The following is a 13308-nucleotide window of genomic DNA, read 5'->3' as shown; positions in this document are numbered from 1 at the left end:
CCCCCCCCGTCGGGTTAATCCACGAGACCCTCCAGACCAGGGGTGGTGACCAGTGGGCCCAGCATCAGTCAAAAGGGAGGCAGAAGCGAATCAGGCAGCCCCCACATCCCAAAGTGCTCACTGTCAGGCACCTTGGGGCCACAGGGGGCATCTGTCTACTGCAGCAGCCACGGGCCAGGGCCTACCTCTTCAGGTGCTGCTGGCCCAGCGTGCATCATTTACCCCGGCAGCCATGTTAGGGTCAGGCACTCTCCTCAGCCTTGGCAGTGCAGCACAGTTCTAGGCGTCCATGTTTCCCTCCATCGCCTCACCCGACCTCCCCAACCCCGTCACTGAGTCCGCCAGGTCCACGGGGCGGCAGGATTCTGTAAGTTTCTGTAGCTGGACCGGGAGCACTCATTTAGTGCGATCGGTTTGGCCATCTGGTTGGCCACACCCTCCCCCGACTATGTGCATTGTAAACGAAGTGTTTGCACAGTAGGGACACCATTTTCTCTGTAAGTAGTATTGTGGTCAAACAAAGGTATGAGCGACTACACATAATTATAGTTCCCTGCCAGCCTTTCCTATGGACATTAGATGATTTTCTTCTTAATAGAGCATAAAAAAGTCATATCTTTTTGAGCTTGCATTTACCCTTTGCTATGTTTCATGTTTCATACCTCTCGGTTCGCACATGTATTGCTTACTTTGGGTAAATTTTCATTACATTATTTTGCTTCACTTCTTTCAAGTAGGCCATAGTGACCATAGGATACTGGTGATTTCCCTCATGGAAAAATCTTTTTACCAAATTCCACAAATGTTGTGCATGAAGAACATCATGGTACTATACATCATACTTGCATATAGTAAGTAGCATGATGCAGTTCACCAATATTCATATAACTGTTGTAATAAGCAGACCCATGAATATTGAGTGTGTATCCTTTCCAGGTGCTGAGGAAAATCCCCAATGTTGCTCACACAGGGGGAAACATCTTAAACCTCCGAAAATGATGTATGTGTTTTCAAAATCATCACAAGCCAACAGGAAGCATGCAGTGTATTCCTCAGAGTCCACCCTGCCAGTGCCTCCTACACATGAAGCTGAGACTTTTTGCTTGTAGTCCATCAAGAGAAATTTACTTTTATTGGCTTCTTTCACCAATAAATGATTTCTGGTTTTAATCATGTACTGCAATCTGATATAGGGACGGTTGAGTTGGGATACTTTGTGCTGTTTGCCCTAATTTCCAATAGAGTTGAAAATCGTTGAAAGTGCATGCTCTTTACAGTTCACCTGGTCAAAAACGTTTTTATTTTCAACAGAAATAATGTGCCTGTCTATTCAAGTGTTGAGGTGAGGGCCTGCTAAGCGTCTGAATGAGGAAGGTGACAAAGCAAAGGGTCAGGGAAGAGTATAATGTCTTCGTTTTTTTACAAATCCTGTACCTCAAATGCACAGTTTATTGCTTAATACATCTTCAGTTAGGTAATGCCTATAAGCTAGGTACATATGGTAGAGTACCAGAGAAAAGGGGTAGTGTTGTCCCCCTGCAGGTACCCTGTTCGTTGCCATCAAGTCATTACAAAGCTTTGACTACTCAGAAATCTCCTACTTAGTGTTATCTATCAGCAAAATTGTTTTACTATGTGTGAGGGATTGCCACACAAACTCTTCGGGAGAAAGCAACGAAGTCAATATTACAGCTGGACTAAGTGATTCTGGGCCTCATTCTGAGGCCGGCGGGCACCGCCAGATGGCCGCTCCGCGGTCGAAAGACCGCAGAGGCCATTCTGGCTTTCCCGCTGGGCTGGCGGGGGACCGCCAGAAGGCCGCCCGCCAGCCCAGCGGGAAACCCCTTCCCACGAGGAAGCCGGCTCCGAATGGAGCCGGCGGAGTGGGAAGGTGCGATGGGTGCAGTTGCACCCGTCGCAAATTTCAGTGTCTGCTAAGCAGACACTGAAATTCTTTGTGGGGCCCTCTTACGGGGGACCCACGACACCCCATACCGCCATCCTGTTCCTGGCGGGCGAACCGCCAGGAACAGGATGGCGGTATGGGGTGTCGGAATCCCCATGGCGGCGCAGCAAGCTGCGCCGCCATGGAGGATTCCTGAGGGCAGCGGAAAACCGGCGGGAGACCGCCGGTTTTCCCTTTCTCACCGCGGCCAAACCGCCGCGGTCAGAATGCCCTTGAGAGCACCGCCAGCCTGTTGGCGGTGCTCTCGTGGTTGTTGACCCTGGCGGTCAATGACCGCCAGGGTCAGAATGACCCCCTCTGTCCTACTTTGAAAAGTTCTTGTTGATGGTGGACAGCTCAGAAATGTCCCTTTCCAAGCCCCGGCACAGAATCCCCTACAAATAGTGAGCTACCTCTCCAACACTCTCCCACTTCAAGTTGGGGCTCCCTAAGAAATTCCTCTTGAAAGACAAATGATAAACATGTCATTAGCACACCGGTTTCATCACCTCCAAGCTGACAGTACTCACAGGCAAGAAGAAGTTGGATCTGTGGCTGGGGGTTTCCAGAGCTCACCAGCATGCATGTGTAGTTCCCTTCATCCTCTAGTTGAAGCTCCTTAATTTGCAGAGAACTCTGATTTCCCCACTCAAAGCGCACATTCCACGTTGGCCAGGACAAAGACAGGACAGGATGATCATTGCCGATTTTAAACCAATCCACCTTGTCCGTTCCAAGGGATGCATTTCTACAGGGTAGAGTCACATTTCCTCCAACTTCTCCCATGATTGTGTCTACTTCGGACCCTAGAGAAGGAGACAAAGTCAATTAAAGGCTGAAAAGGTAACTTTGTTGTTAGATTTGTCTGTTGTTAAGTTGCACCAGTGCTAACCAGGCAGACTCACTCTAGATCTTTTAAAAGTAGATAAATCAAAGAAATGACCAAACTGTCTCTTTCTAACTAAACAGATATACGTTATCACATACAAAAAGCTATCCATACACAGTTGGATAAAAACAAGGTTTAATGAAACCTATTCCATCAGACCTATTCCTGGGTCCTTTAATAATTTCTAAATAATCATAAAATGGCATTTTAATTTAGCAATTCTTTCCTACATAATTTCCTTCCTTTTAAGATGAGAAGTCTGAGTGCTGTGAGTTTTGATCACATTTAAAAAAATACTCCTACAGTGGTGCTGTTGTCTCTTGCCCAAGCACGAATGTTCGCATGAGTAAACCTTTCTTACCAGTATATCTTTAAAAACATCCATTGTTACATCAATTCTCCCAACTAGAAACGGTACCTGTAATGTAGCCAGACCAGAAGTGCCACATTCTCCTTGAAAGGCGACCTTCAGCATGGGAGCAGTGCTTCTGCACTGAGAGGACCCGCATTAAACATCACCTTTGCTTCGCCACCCTGGGAATACTGAGATCTTAGCCACCCTGTGATTTGCTGGCTATTCAGTGAGGCCTGCAAAGTGCAGTTTTGGCTAAATGCCAGATAGTTATAACATTTTTAGGGTGTCTTTCTGGTTATTAAGTATGCTCTACTGGGCCCTACTGCATTATGGACCTCCCTGTCCGCTGCCTTAATAGTAAAAGACAGCCACAAGTGGGGTACAGTGGGTCGCTCACACACCTGATCCTGTTGCCACTGCACCTGCTGCACAAATACCCCTGCCCCTGACTTAGCACCAAGAACTATATTGTTTCTTCAGTGTCCTCGGCATATTAATTCATGTACCTGTAGTTTATCTAAAACCTTTTCTAGCTTATTTACAAATCTGCAAAGACGTTCTTATACTGTATATAAACATGTTTGGTAAGTACCCCAAAATCATAATAATAAAGAAAACCTAAAAGTACCAGAATTTTGCAACTGTTGGTGAAAAGGCCAAAACTAGCTGTTGGACAACATGAAAGGATGGGATTTGGAAGTTACAAATAAAGTACAAATCAGATATATATGAAGAAATATGGGCAGTGCTCACACAAGGGTCCCGCCTCCGGATGTTGATCCACTGCCTTAATACATCAGATCAAACTTGGCAAATCAGAGTTAACATTGCCCAGTTCCATGGCATTCACTTTACCAACTATGGACCAGTGAGCGATGAGAAACTGTAGGGCATTCAAACCTGTACCTTCCAATTCATTTAAAGACCGCTGCTGCAGCAGGCGCAGTGACCAATGGAAATGCCGTGGGGGCGAGTTTAATGCAGGTCCTATGACCACAAATTGTTTTACTATACATTTCCACATGAGCATTCAGACCTGTAACCTATTAGTTAAGTAAGGGCTATGTTTAGCTTCAAAACATTGTACGGGAACCTAGAACATTTAGGCCCTTATTACGAGCCTGGCGGTCACTAGACTAATGTGGATCCCAACCGCTGCCAATGCGGCGGTCCAACACCAATGCAACAGTCCGATGACCACATTACAACCCTGGGGGTCGGGCCATCAGGGAACTGCCAGCTCCGCCAGGATCAGAGATCTCGGCAGTCCTAATCTGCCAGGGCAGCGCTGCCCTGGGGATTACGACCCCCTGCTCTGCCAGCAGTTTCATGGCAGTAGCAGCGCCATGAAAATGCTGGTGGAAAAGAGGTGGAGGGGGGCCTCGGGGCATTTATCAATTTTACAATGGTATAGGCCAGTGGTTCCCAACCTGTGGTTCGGGTACACCTGGGTGTCCGCGAAGCCTCCTCAGGGGGTCCGCAACTGCTTAGAAAATGAAATATTATTAACAGATTAGGTCCCCAGCTTTCAGTAATGACTCATTGGGGAGTCCCCAGATTTAAATTATGATTCAGTGGGGGTCCCTGGGTTCCAGTAATAATAAAGTGGGGTCCACAGATGTCAAGGTTGGGAACCACTGCCTTAAGCTGTTTCCCGCTAGGCCAGTGGGCGGAAACTCATGTTTCTGCCCACTGACCTAGCGGGACACTCTTAATGGGGCCGGCGGGGAGGTAGCCACTATGGTGGCAACCTCCTCGTCTGAAGTTCCATCCACCGAACTCATAATCAGCCCCTTAGTATCAATGCCTCCCAGACCTTCCTCTCAAATTCTCTTTGTGAAAATTCTGACTTCCTCCAAGACAGAACGATCACATGTTCTTGCACTTGTAAAACTTAACACACGCCATACCAGTGGAAGCTGACGGTCAAAAGAGTTTGCAACTGCAAAGCTGATGCATATGACTTTTGCTGTTGTAAAGTCTTAATTTGCAGCACATATTAATGTGTTGCGATTCATAGATGCAATTAGATTCCAATCCACACACCACAAACCCTGGCAAGTGGCAAAGGGGAAGGGACAGCAAAGGGGAGTCCCGCATGCAGTCTTTAATGACATGCACAAATGCTTTGAGACCGCTTCTGAGGTTGCAAATCATGGAATGATTACCAACTGCCAGAGGCAGGTGATAACCAGTCCTAAAGCATAAGCTGCCAATATTTGCATGGTAGGGGACATCAGAAGGAGCAAATTAAAGTCACCTGGACAACTGCATGCAACCGCTGGTGTCAAAATTACAATATGTCACTGCTGGTATCATTGTGAACCTTGTCAGTTTTAGACTTTCTGCTGGGAGGTGTAAGCGCATTGCCATTCTATTAATATCACTGAGGTATGAGGTTATTGGTTTATTGCTACTAGTCCCTTTGTGCTACAAGGATTAGAGAATCTCTAACACCGCAAAGAGTGAGGGTGGCCACTGCACATGACAAGACACAGCACTATGCTCATCTTTTTGATCTGATCAGGCATAGCCACAGTTGTATATTGGTGCATTTTCTGTGTTTCTAGAAGTGCTGTGACATTTTGGGGGAAGCGATAAATTAAAAAAAATATCCTACATTGGTACAAAATGAACGGAATACACAGATATATCATCTCAAGTTTTTATTTTCTATTTACTTTTTATCTATGTAGTTGCGGAAAATGGAAAATTATTTTTCACCTCTGTCAATTCGAAGTGCAAATCAAAAGTGGAAAACAGGTAACCAAAACGCACAAATGGCAAAATCCACATCGGCAACATGGAAACTTAAGAGGCTTATTGCTCCATAACCTGAAAGGAAATGGAAAGACCTGAACTGAACAAGGGCTTGGGGTGTGAATCGGCAGGTGAGAAAGGTGAGAGACCATGAACAAACTAGTGGTCCTGGGAAAACTGTGTTGACGAATATATATGCCTTTTGGAACAAATGATTTGAGAGGAAACTGATAAAAGAATCAGATCCACCAGAATTTTTAATATTTTATTTTTGGAAGAAATAAACACAAAGGTTCCCTGGTGCGACGATCAAGTCAGTTATTTGAAAATCAAAGACCAAATTAAACATCCTCTTGTCCAGGATGTTTACACTTACGCTTGGAAAACTAATCTCACAATCGATCATACATACAGTTACCAAGTAAGTCATGTCATCAGTGACACCATGTTCCAACCCTAAGCTTTCCTTTTTTAGGACTGGCATTGGCCAAAACCTTTTGAATTTACTGCAATTATATCTATACCATACTTCACTAAACAGGCTTACAGCCAGCCCTTTTCATCCATTGGTGTATGGTTGTGTCATTCACATTTTAATTCTGCTCACTGCATCACAGAGCATAGAGCACTTGGTCAGCCCACTTCAGCCACTGGCTAAAGTCACTGTGAGTGGCAGCACTTTGGCCTTTCACACAAAATAGTTCCCTTCAGTGCCACGAACTACTATGGCAATGTGTGGTTTTAGAGGCCAAAAATGTATTTTTGCTTCTAGCAATGCATTTATATCTGTAACTAGTAGAAACCTTATGATTTTCCCAGAATTGTATCTATAATTAACTTAGAGGAATTTGCAGCCATCTTGCTTCGTCCATTGAATTGTTATTGTGTCAGTCACATTTTCCTCTGCTCAGTAATACATACCGTATAGGGCAAAATGTCAACCCACTTCCAGCATTGCCTAACTTGGCATGTGCCTGCAGGAAAAAATAATATATAAAATTATAGATGGGTAACAGTACATTATAGGGAGGTTTTTCACAGAGTGGTGTCAGAGTGACATCAAATGGGCAATGAGAGTGAAGCTTGAGTTGTCAATGATGTCACCCAGAACCCTGAGATGCAAAACATCACTGTTATTCACTTTTTATCTATACTTTAATGTTATTTATAGCCCCCAAAATAATCTGCCCCTGATTTTAACTGATGCACATGGATAGAACAGTTATTTGGGGAACAATAGATAAATGGCCTCTCCTCTCCAATTCAAATGGTGAAAAACAATACCTCACCTGCAGTGCTTAATTTGTAAATAAAAAGGTGCCTGTGCTCAAAGCACTCCTCAAACACGCAGCTGCTGCAATTAAATGTGTGAACACGGAATACTCAGGAAGCGTAATCCTTAAGCCATCTCGGGCCTCTTCAATCCATAAAAAGCCACTCCCTGCCCCTTCAGCTCACTATTGCAGCTTTCTTCTTTCTCCCTTTGTGACGCTTTTTCATTTTTCCCTTCATCCGTCTTCCCCATATGTGTCTTTTGCTTGCAGCAAATGCTTGAGGCAGAAAAATAAGCCCCGGCCCTCAAAAATAAGTTCCGGTGCTCAGCACCGGAAACAACAAGCACAAAGTAAGCCCTGCTTACCCTGCCATGCCTGACCAGCTCACACCACCTGTCCTGCTTTCATTTCCCCTACCGCAGCTTTCAGTCAATCAAAGTTGAGCTCAAAGGCTCTCAGACTGCCACAGCAGTGAGCTATCACATTTCAAAACTGATATAAACAGTAGAGGCTCTCTATGATAGCCATACACAAAAAAAAATCAATTAACCACTGCACCAGTTTTCCAAAGCCCAGTTATTCGATTTCCCCAGGCTTGTTTTATATTGATACATTATACCCAGCACATTTTGCAAAAAACCACAACATAACAAGTACAAACAACGCCAAAAAGTTGGCAGCCAAGGACAAACCTATTGACTTTGTCAATGATTGTGATGTCATTTCAATTGTGTTAGTCCAACAACTTTAGTTCACATGAACAAGGTCCCAAAATGCAATAGGTTGTTAAAGGAAAGCAGAGAAATCAAACAACACGTCCCTGATGACCAGATTTTGGTGGTCATTATGAACATGGTGGTAAACACCACTCTGCCGGCGGTTGCGGTAGCTAATGCCAAAAGGCTGGCGGTCCAGACGGCCAAATAATGAAGCACATGAAAAACAAGCAGCGGTCCATCCACACACCCCCATCTTTGTAGTCCTGATGAGGACAGAGGAGGCTGCCCACCGGCCGGCGGAAAGGACCTACCCGCCCACCAAATAATGAAACACCAGACCGCCAGCAGTTCCAGAGCGGGAACCACCGCCAGGCAAAGTGTTGCAGAAATTAACAGTATAAAAGGAAACACTCACGGGAGGCACACAGAAATCATTGACGCAGACATGGAGTGAGAGTTGGAAATAATTCCAGTGCTGCTCCCTGCCATACCCCTCCAGGACCGTGACTGACGACGACAAAGATGAAGACGACGGTGAGTACCGCACCCTAGTACACATGGTAAGAAAGGGTACAGTTACACACCCACCCCACCCACCTTGCAACGCACTCCCAACCACTCTCACATCCCAAGCCATACATACCAAAACAAGATGTACTTGCTAGACACAAGGCAACAAAGCCCTGCACCAAAGTACACACATGTGCAAACCACCCACCCACAGGGAAACGTTGAACAACGTCACTATATTGTGCCAACAGCATTACTGAGCACTGAAATTCTATTTGAACGAAAAAACAGTATTGTCCTAAAAAGGCCATTGGCTAGCCAATTTGAAATTCCCTGAACGGCCAGTGTAGGCCAAACTTGACTCCCATTTGTGCAAAGGGTACTCCACTCAAAAGGGCATCAATGGGGCAGCCAGGCATCTTAGAGAACAGGAGCAGGGGGTGGCGGGTGTGGGGACTTAGGTCTGGAAGGGGGGTGCATGGGCTTAGTTTTGGGAGGTGGAGGGGGTTTCGGCTTGCCCTTGGAAGGAGGGGGAGTGGGCTTGGCCGTGGGGGGTGGCAGAGGGACCTGGGGCAACACAAGGCCTCTTCCTCCCTGGGGAAGGGGCATGGGAATGGGAAGGGCAGACTGAGGTGGACTTGGACGAGGAAGGAGTGGACTGGGCAAGGACATGGGCACATTTAGGGACAAGACGGGGTTGGCCAGTAGGTTCAAACAGGTAAACACAGGTTAGGAAAAACTTTTAGGTGCAGTTGGAGGGGGTTTGGAGGCAGGTCTGGGAGTGGAGGTTGAGGGAGTGCTCGTTCCAGGTGTAGGTGTGCCGGTCATGGATGCAGGTGCCTGTTTAGTATGCTTGTGTGTGGTGGATGTGTGTGATGTGGATGTGTGTGAATGTTTGAGTGTTTTAGGAGGAGGGGGGTGGACACAGTGGGATAAGACATGCTGCCAGTGTAGATGGATGTTGTCTTGGTGTCTGCAGGTCTGGTGAATGTGCTGCAAGTGTCAGTAAATGTAGTTCTGGTGAGTGCAGGTGTGGTGTCAGGGGTGCATGTCTGGATATCAGATGTTATGTTGACTGCATGAAATGGGGTAGCAGCAGTGACTGAGGGTGCAGTGCGTGTGGGTGTGCATGGTGAGATGACAAACAGGGTGGCGGGGGAGGATGACACACTGGGGGAAGTTGACGTTGTTGTGTGTGTTTTTGTATGTTGGGTGTGTGCATGCCTGTGGTGGAAGTGTGGTGCTTGTGTTTTTTAGTGTGCTACTTGAGTGTTGATCTGTGTGCATGGCTGTCTGTATGTGTGCTTGGGATGGGCGAAGGGAGTGGGGTGCTGGAAGGTGTGGAGGTGGTGGGAGGGGGGACAGAAAGACCAGGGACACTGGCTGCTGTCAAAGAGGAGGCCAGAGCCTGAAAAGATCTCTGTAGGCCAGACATGGCACCGTGAATGCCTTCCAGGTATGCATTGCATTGATGCATCTGGGATGCTAGCCCCTGGATGGCATTCACAATGGTTGTCTGCCCTACAGAGATGGTTCTCAGGAGGTCAATATCATCCTCCGGGTGGGCAGCAGGGCTGACTGGGGCAGGGGATAAGGGGCCTGGGGCAAAGGAGATGCCCACCCTCCTGGGTGAGCGGGCACGGGCAACTCGGTGAGGAGCAACTGGGAGGGAGGTGATGGTATGGGGGTGGTGGAAGATGGCAAAGAATGGGTGGACCCAGTAGGGTCTGCCACCACCAGGGAGCTGCCATTGGAGCAGGTATCAGAGTCACTACCTTAAGTGGTAGTTGCCTCCCCCGTGGTACTCCCCTCGCCCTCCAACCCATTGTCCCCTTGGCATCGGATGACTCTGCCTCCTTGAAACCTTAGACTGTTGCATCCCCACTCGCCGGTGCCTCAGGTCCCTCGCCATATGATGCTAATGTACACCAAGGACACAAGAGCACAGGGGTGGGGAAACAAAACAAGGGAGAACTATGTCAAATCCTGAATATATGTACATTTTGGCTCACACACACTCCCACCCAGGTCACGCACGTACCCTCAGCACAGACAACATACGTAATGAATGTGCCCCTGACTAGTGGGCATAACCCCAGAATACACCAAATAACCCTCATGAAACACAAACCTTACACACTGTGTGAAGTACACCCATAAGAGACCATGCCCAGCCAGTGCACTTATAAGTCCATAAGGCCACAACGAATACCAGGTGACAGAAAGGGGACCCTCATAGGTCATTAGAGGTTGCAAGAACTAAACTAGCCCTTACACCATGCCAAGGACTTGGAGGGGGCAGGACTGCAGGGACACACCTGTCTAAGGGCCTGGCACTACAATGCATGCATCCTACAGCCCCCAAATCCATCCATCAAAGTGGTATCTCAACAGTGTTCTTACTCACCCCCTTGTGGCTGCCTTCAAGCGCCCATCCAGATCCGGATAGGCCACTGCCATTATGCGGGCCATTAGGAGGGTCGGGGTCCGATGGGCACTCCTTCCTCGTTGGGAGGCCTTTCCCAGCTGGGCCTCTCCGGTCTTCCTTGCACAGTGCCTCATGTCCTCCCACTGCTTCCTGCAGTGGGTGCTCTACCGGTTGTAGACCCCCAGGGTCTGCACCTCCTTGGCGAAAGCTTGCCACAGGTCTTTTTTTTGATGGGCACTGACCTGCATGGGACACACAGAGCACTAGAAACAGACGTCCGTGTGTGTGCAATGAATACAAATGCTATGTCATTCCATATGGAACTGCCATTGTTGACATGCATTTTTTCAACTCACAGGTAGAACATGCCAGACAAACTACGGCTGGGCAGTCACACATCGAACTCGCATGCATACAGGCATCTGCCACAATCACACACATCTAAGGATGACAGATGCCAACTCACCTGCTTCTCTGGTCGCCCATAAAACTTTGCATACAAGGGTAGGACCCCATCCATCAGCTACTCCAGCACCTCCGCGGTGAAGGCCGGGGCCTGTTCCCCTGTAACACGCGCCATCTCAGGGACCAGCGTCAGAACACAGCAGCACACGCAGTGCAGTATTACCCTTCACATGAACCAGGAGTCAAGTGTCAATGGTTTGCTAAAATGGCGTAGGTACCGCAGCGGTGTGCTCCGTCATGTACGGCGGTAATCATGATTGGCCCAGGTTCCCCATTGACAACCATGTAATCCAATGATCAGGCGCACGGTGGTGAACACAGCCTTCCGCCATGACGACTAACGCCAGCAGAATTAAGTCACTTCCACTCTATCATACCTGGATGGCAGGAGGCTGCCATTTTGCTACCACCACGTCTCCATAGCCTGGGCAGGGGCCTCATCCAGGGCCCCAGTCTCTCTCCCCTTCGTTGCTTGCTGACATCATTCTATAATCCTCACATGTACCCATCTTTGGAAGTGTGTCCACACTGTGATGCCATTATGACAGTTAACTCAGCACACATTTGCCTGACGGTGTACCTCATTCTTTCCGTCTGTGTGTATTACCTACGTGTTGCATAAATACAGTGACATCATGGGATGCAAGTGTATGTGGATACTCAGAATGTGTTCTCCCCGCTCCATAGGTACAGACCCATGTGGCGAGGGAGTGCCCCATCTGTATACAGACCCCTGGTAGATCCGGAAACTATGGAGGAACATCACATCATTATCACCTACAGTCTGAACAGAGCTACAATCCACAACTTCTGTGCATTAATGGATCCTGTCCTGAAACCGGCAAATCAAAATCAGCATGCCATCCCTAAAACTGTGCAAGTGCTATCTGTGCTCCATTTTTTGGCTCTGGGCTCATTTCAGGTGACAGTGGACATGGGTGTAGGGGTCTCACAGTCAATGTTCAGCCACATCCTGTCCAAATTCCTGGATGCCTACGTTTAACACTTGCAAGCATATGTCCAGTTTCCCCAAAGGGCTGAACTCCCCACCATCAAATCTAGATTCTATGCCTTCGCTAATATCCCCCATGTGATAAGTGCCATTGATAGAACCCACATAGCTCTCATACCCCCAAGAGCGAATGAACAGGTTTATAGGAATCATAAGAACTATCACTCCTTGAATATACAATTGATGTGTACTGCTGATCAATACATATCACATGTCAATGCCAGGTTCCCTGGCTCAGTCCATGATTCATTTGTCCTGAGAAACAGCAGTGTGCCACACATGATGGAACAACTACAAGGGGAGAGAGGTTGGCTCATAGGTGAGTGTGTATGACACCGGATCAGTACATAGCTGACAGTCAGGCTGTATGCAAGTAAAGGCAGTTTGTTCAAGCCCTCTTTCGACCACTTTTGCAGGTGATTCGGGCTACCCCAACTTGCAATGGCTCCTGACACCAGTGAGGAATCCCAGGACAGATGCAGAGAGGAATTTTCATGAGGCCCATGGACGTACTAGGAGGGTGATTGAATGCACTATAGGTCTCCTGAAGGCTAGATTTCGTTGCCTTCATCTCTCAGGGGGATCCCTGTGCTATGTCCCTGACAAGGTGTGTATGATAGTGGTGGCCTGCTGCATGCTGCACAACTTGGCTGTGAGGAAAGCTATCCCACTTCTGGAAGAGGAGGGTGCTGTCCAATGAGCCCTGCAACCTCAGAGAGGGGATGAAAGTGATGGTGGTGAAGAAGAGGGGGAAGATCTCAACTCCAGGACCCAGCTAATCTGCCTATACTTCCAGTGACTCTAAGGTACTGTTTAATTATGCTGATGTCTTCACTGCATACTTAAAGTCTGACTCATGTAATAAGTACTGTGGTGTCTTTTGTCAGTGACAATGCTAAATGATGACTGAAGTGGCATGTGCCAGGGAACCCAATATTAGGTACAGTGTGA

At 47.5% G+C, this 13308-nt stretch overlaps 1 protein-coding gene across 5 annotated transcripts in view; it reads right to left on the bottom strand.

Moving 5' to 3' along the window:
* Positions 1-13308, bottom strand: part of VSIG10 (V-set and immunoglobulin domain containing 10) — a 235858-nt gene that overhangs the window by 136352 nt on the left and 86198 nt on the right. For all 5 annotated transcript variants that reach the window (XM_069214493.1, XM_069214491.1, XM_069214492.1 and 2 more), the window contains exon 2: positions 2476-2751. In XM_069214493.1, the coding sequence (XP_069070594.1) occupies positions 2476-2751 (276 nt within the window). The remainder of the gene's footprint in view (positions 1-2475; positions 2752-13308) is intronic.

Source organism: Pleurodeles waltl, chromosome 11, assembly GCF_031143425.1.
Source record: "Pleurodeles waltl isolate 20211129_DDA chromosome 11, aPleWal1.hap1.20221129, whole genome shotgun sequence".
Taxonomy (NCBI): domain Eukaryota; kingdom Metazoa; phylum Chordata; class Amphibia; order Caudata; family Salamandridae; genus Pleurodeles; species Pleurodeles waltl.
This window is presented reverse-complemented; position numbering and strand designations above follow the sequence as displayed.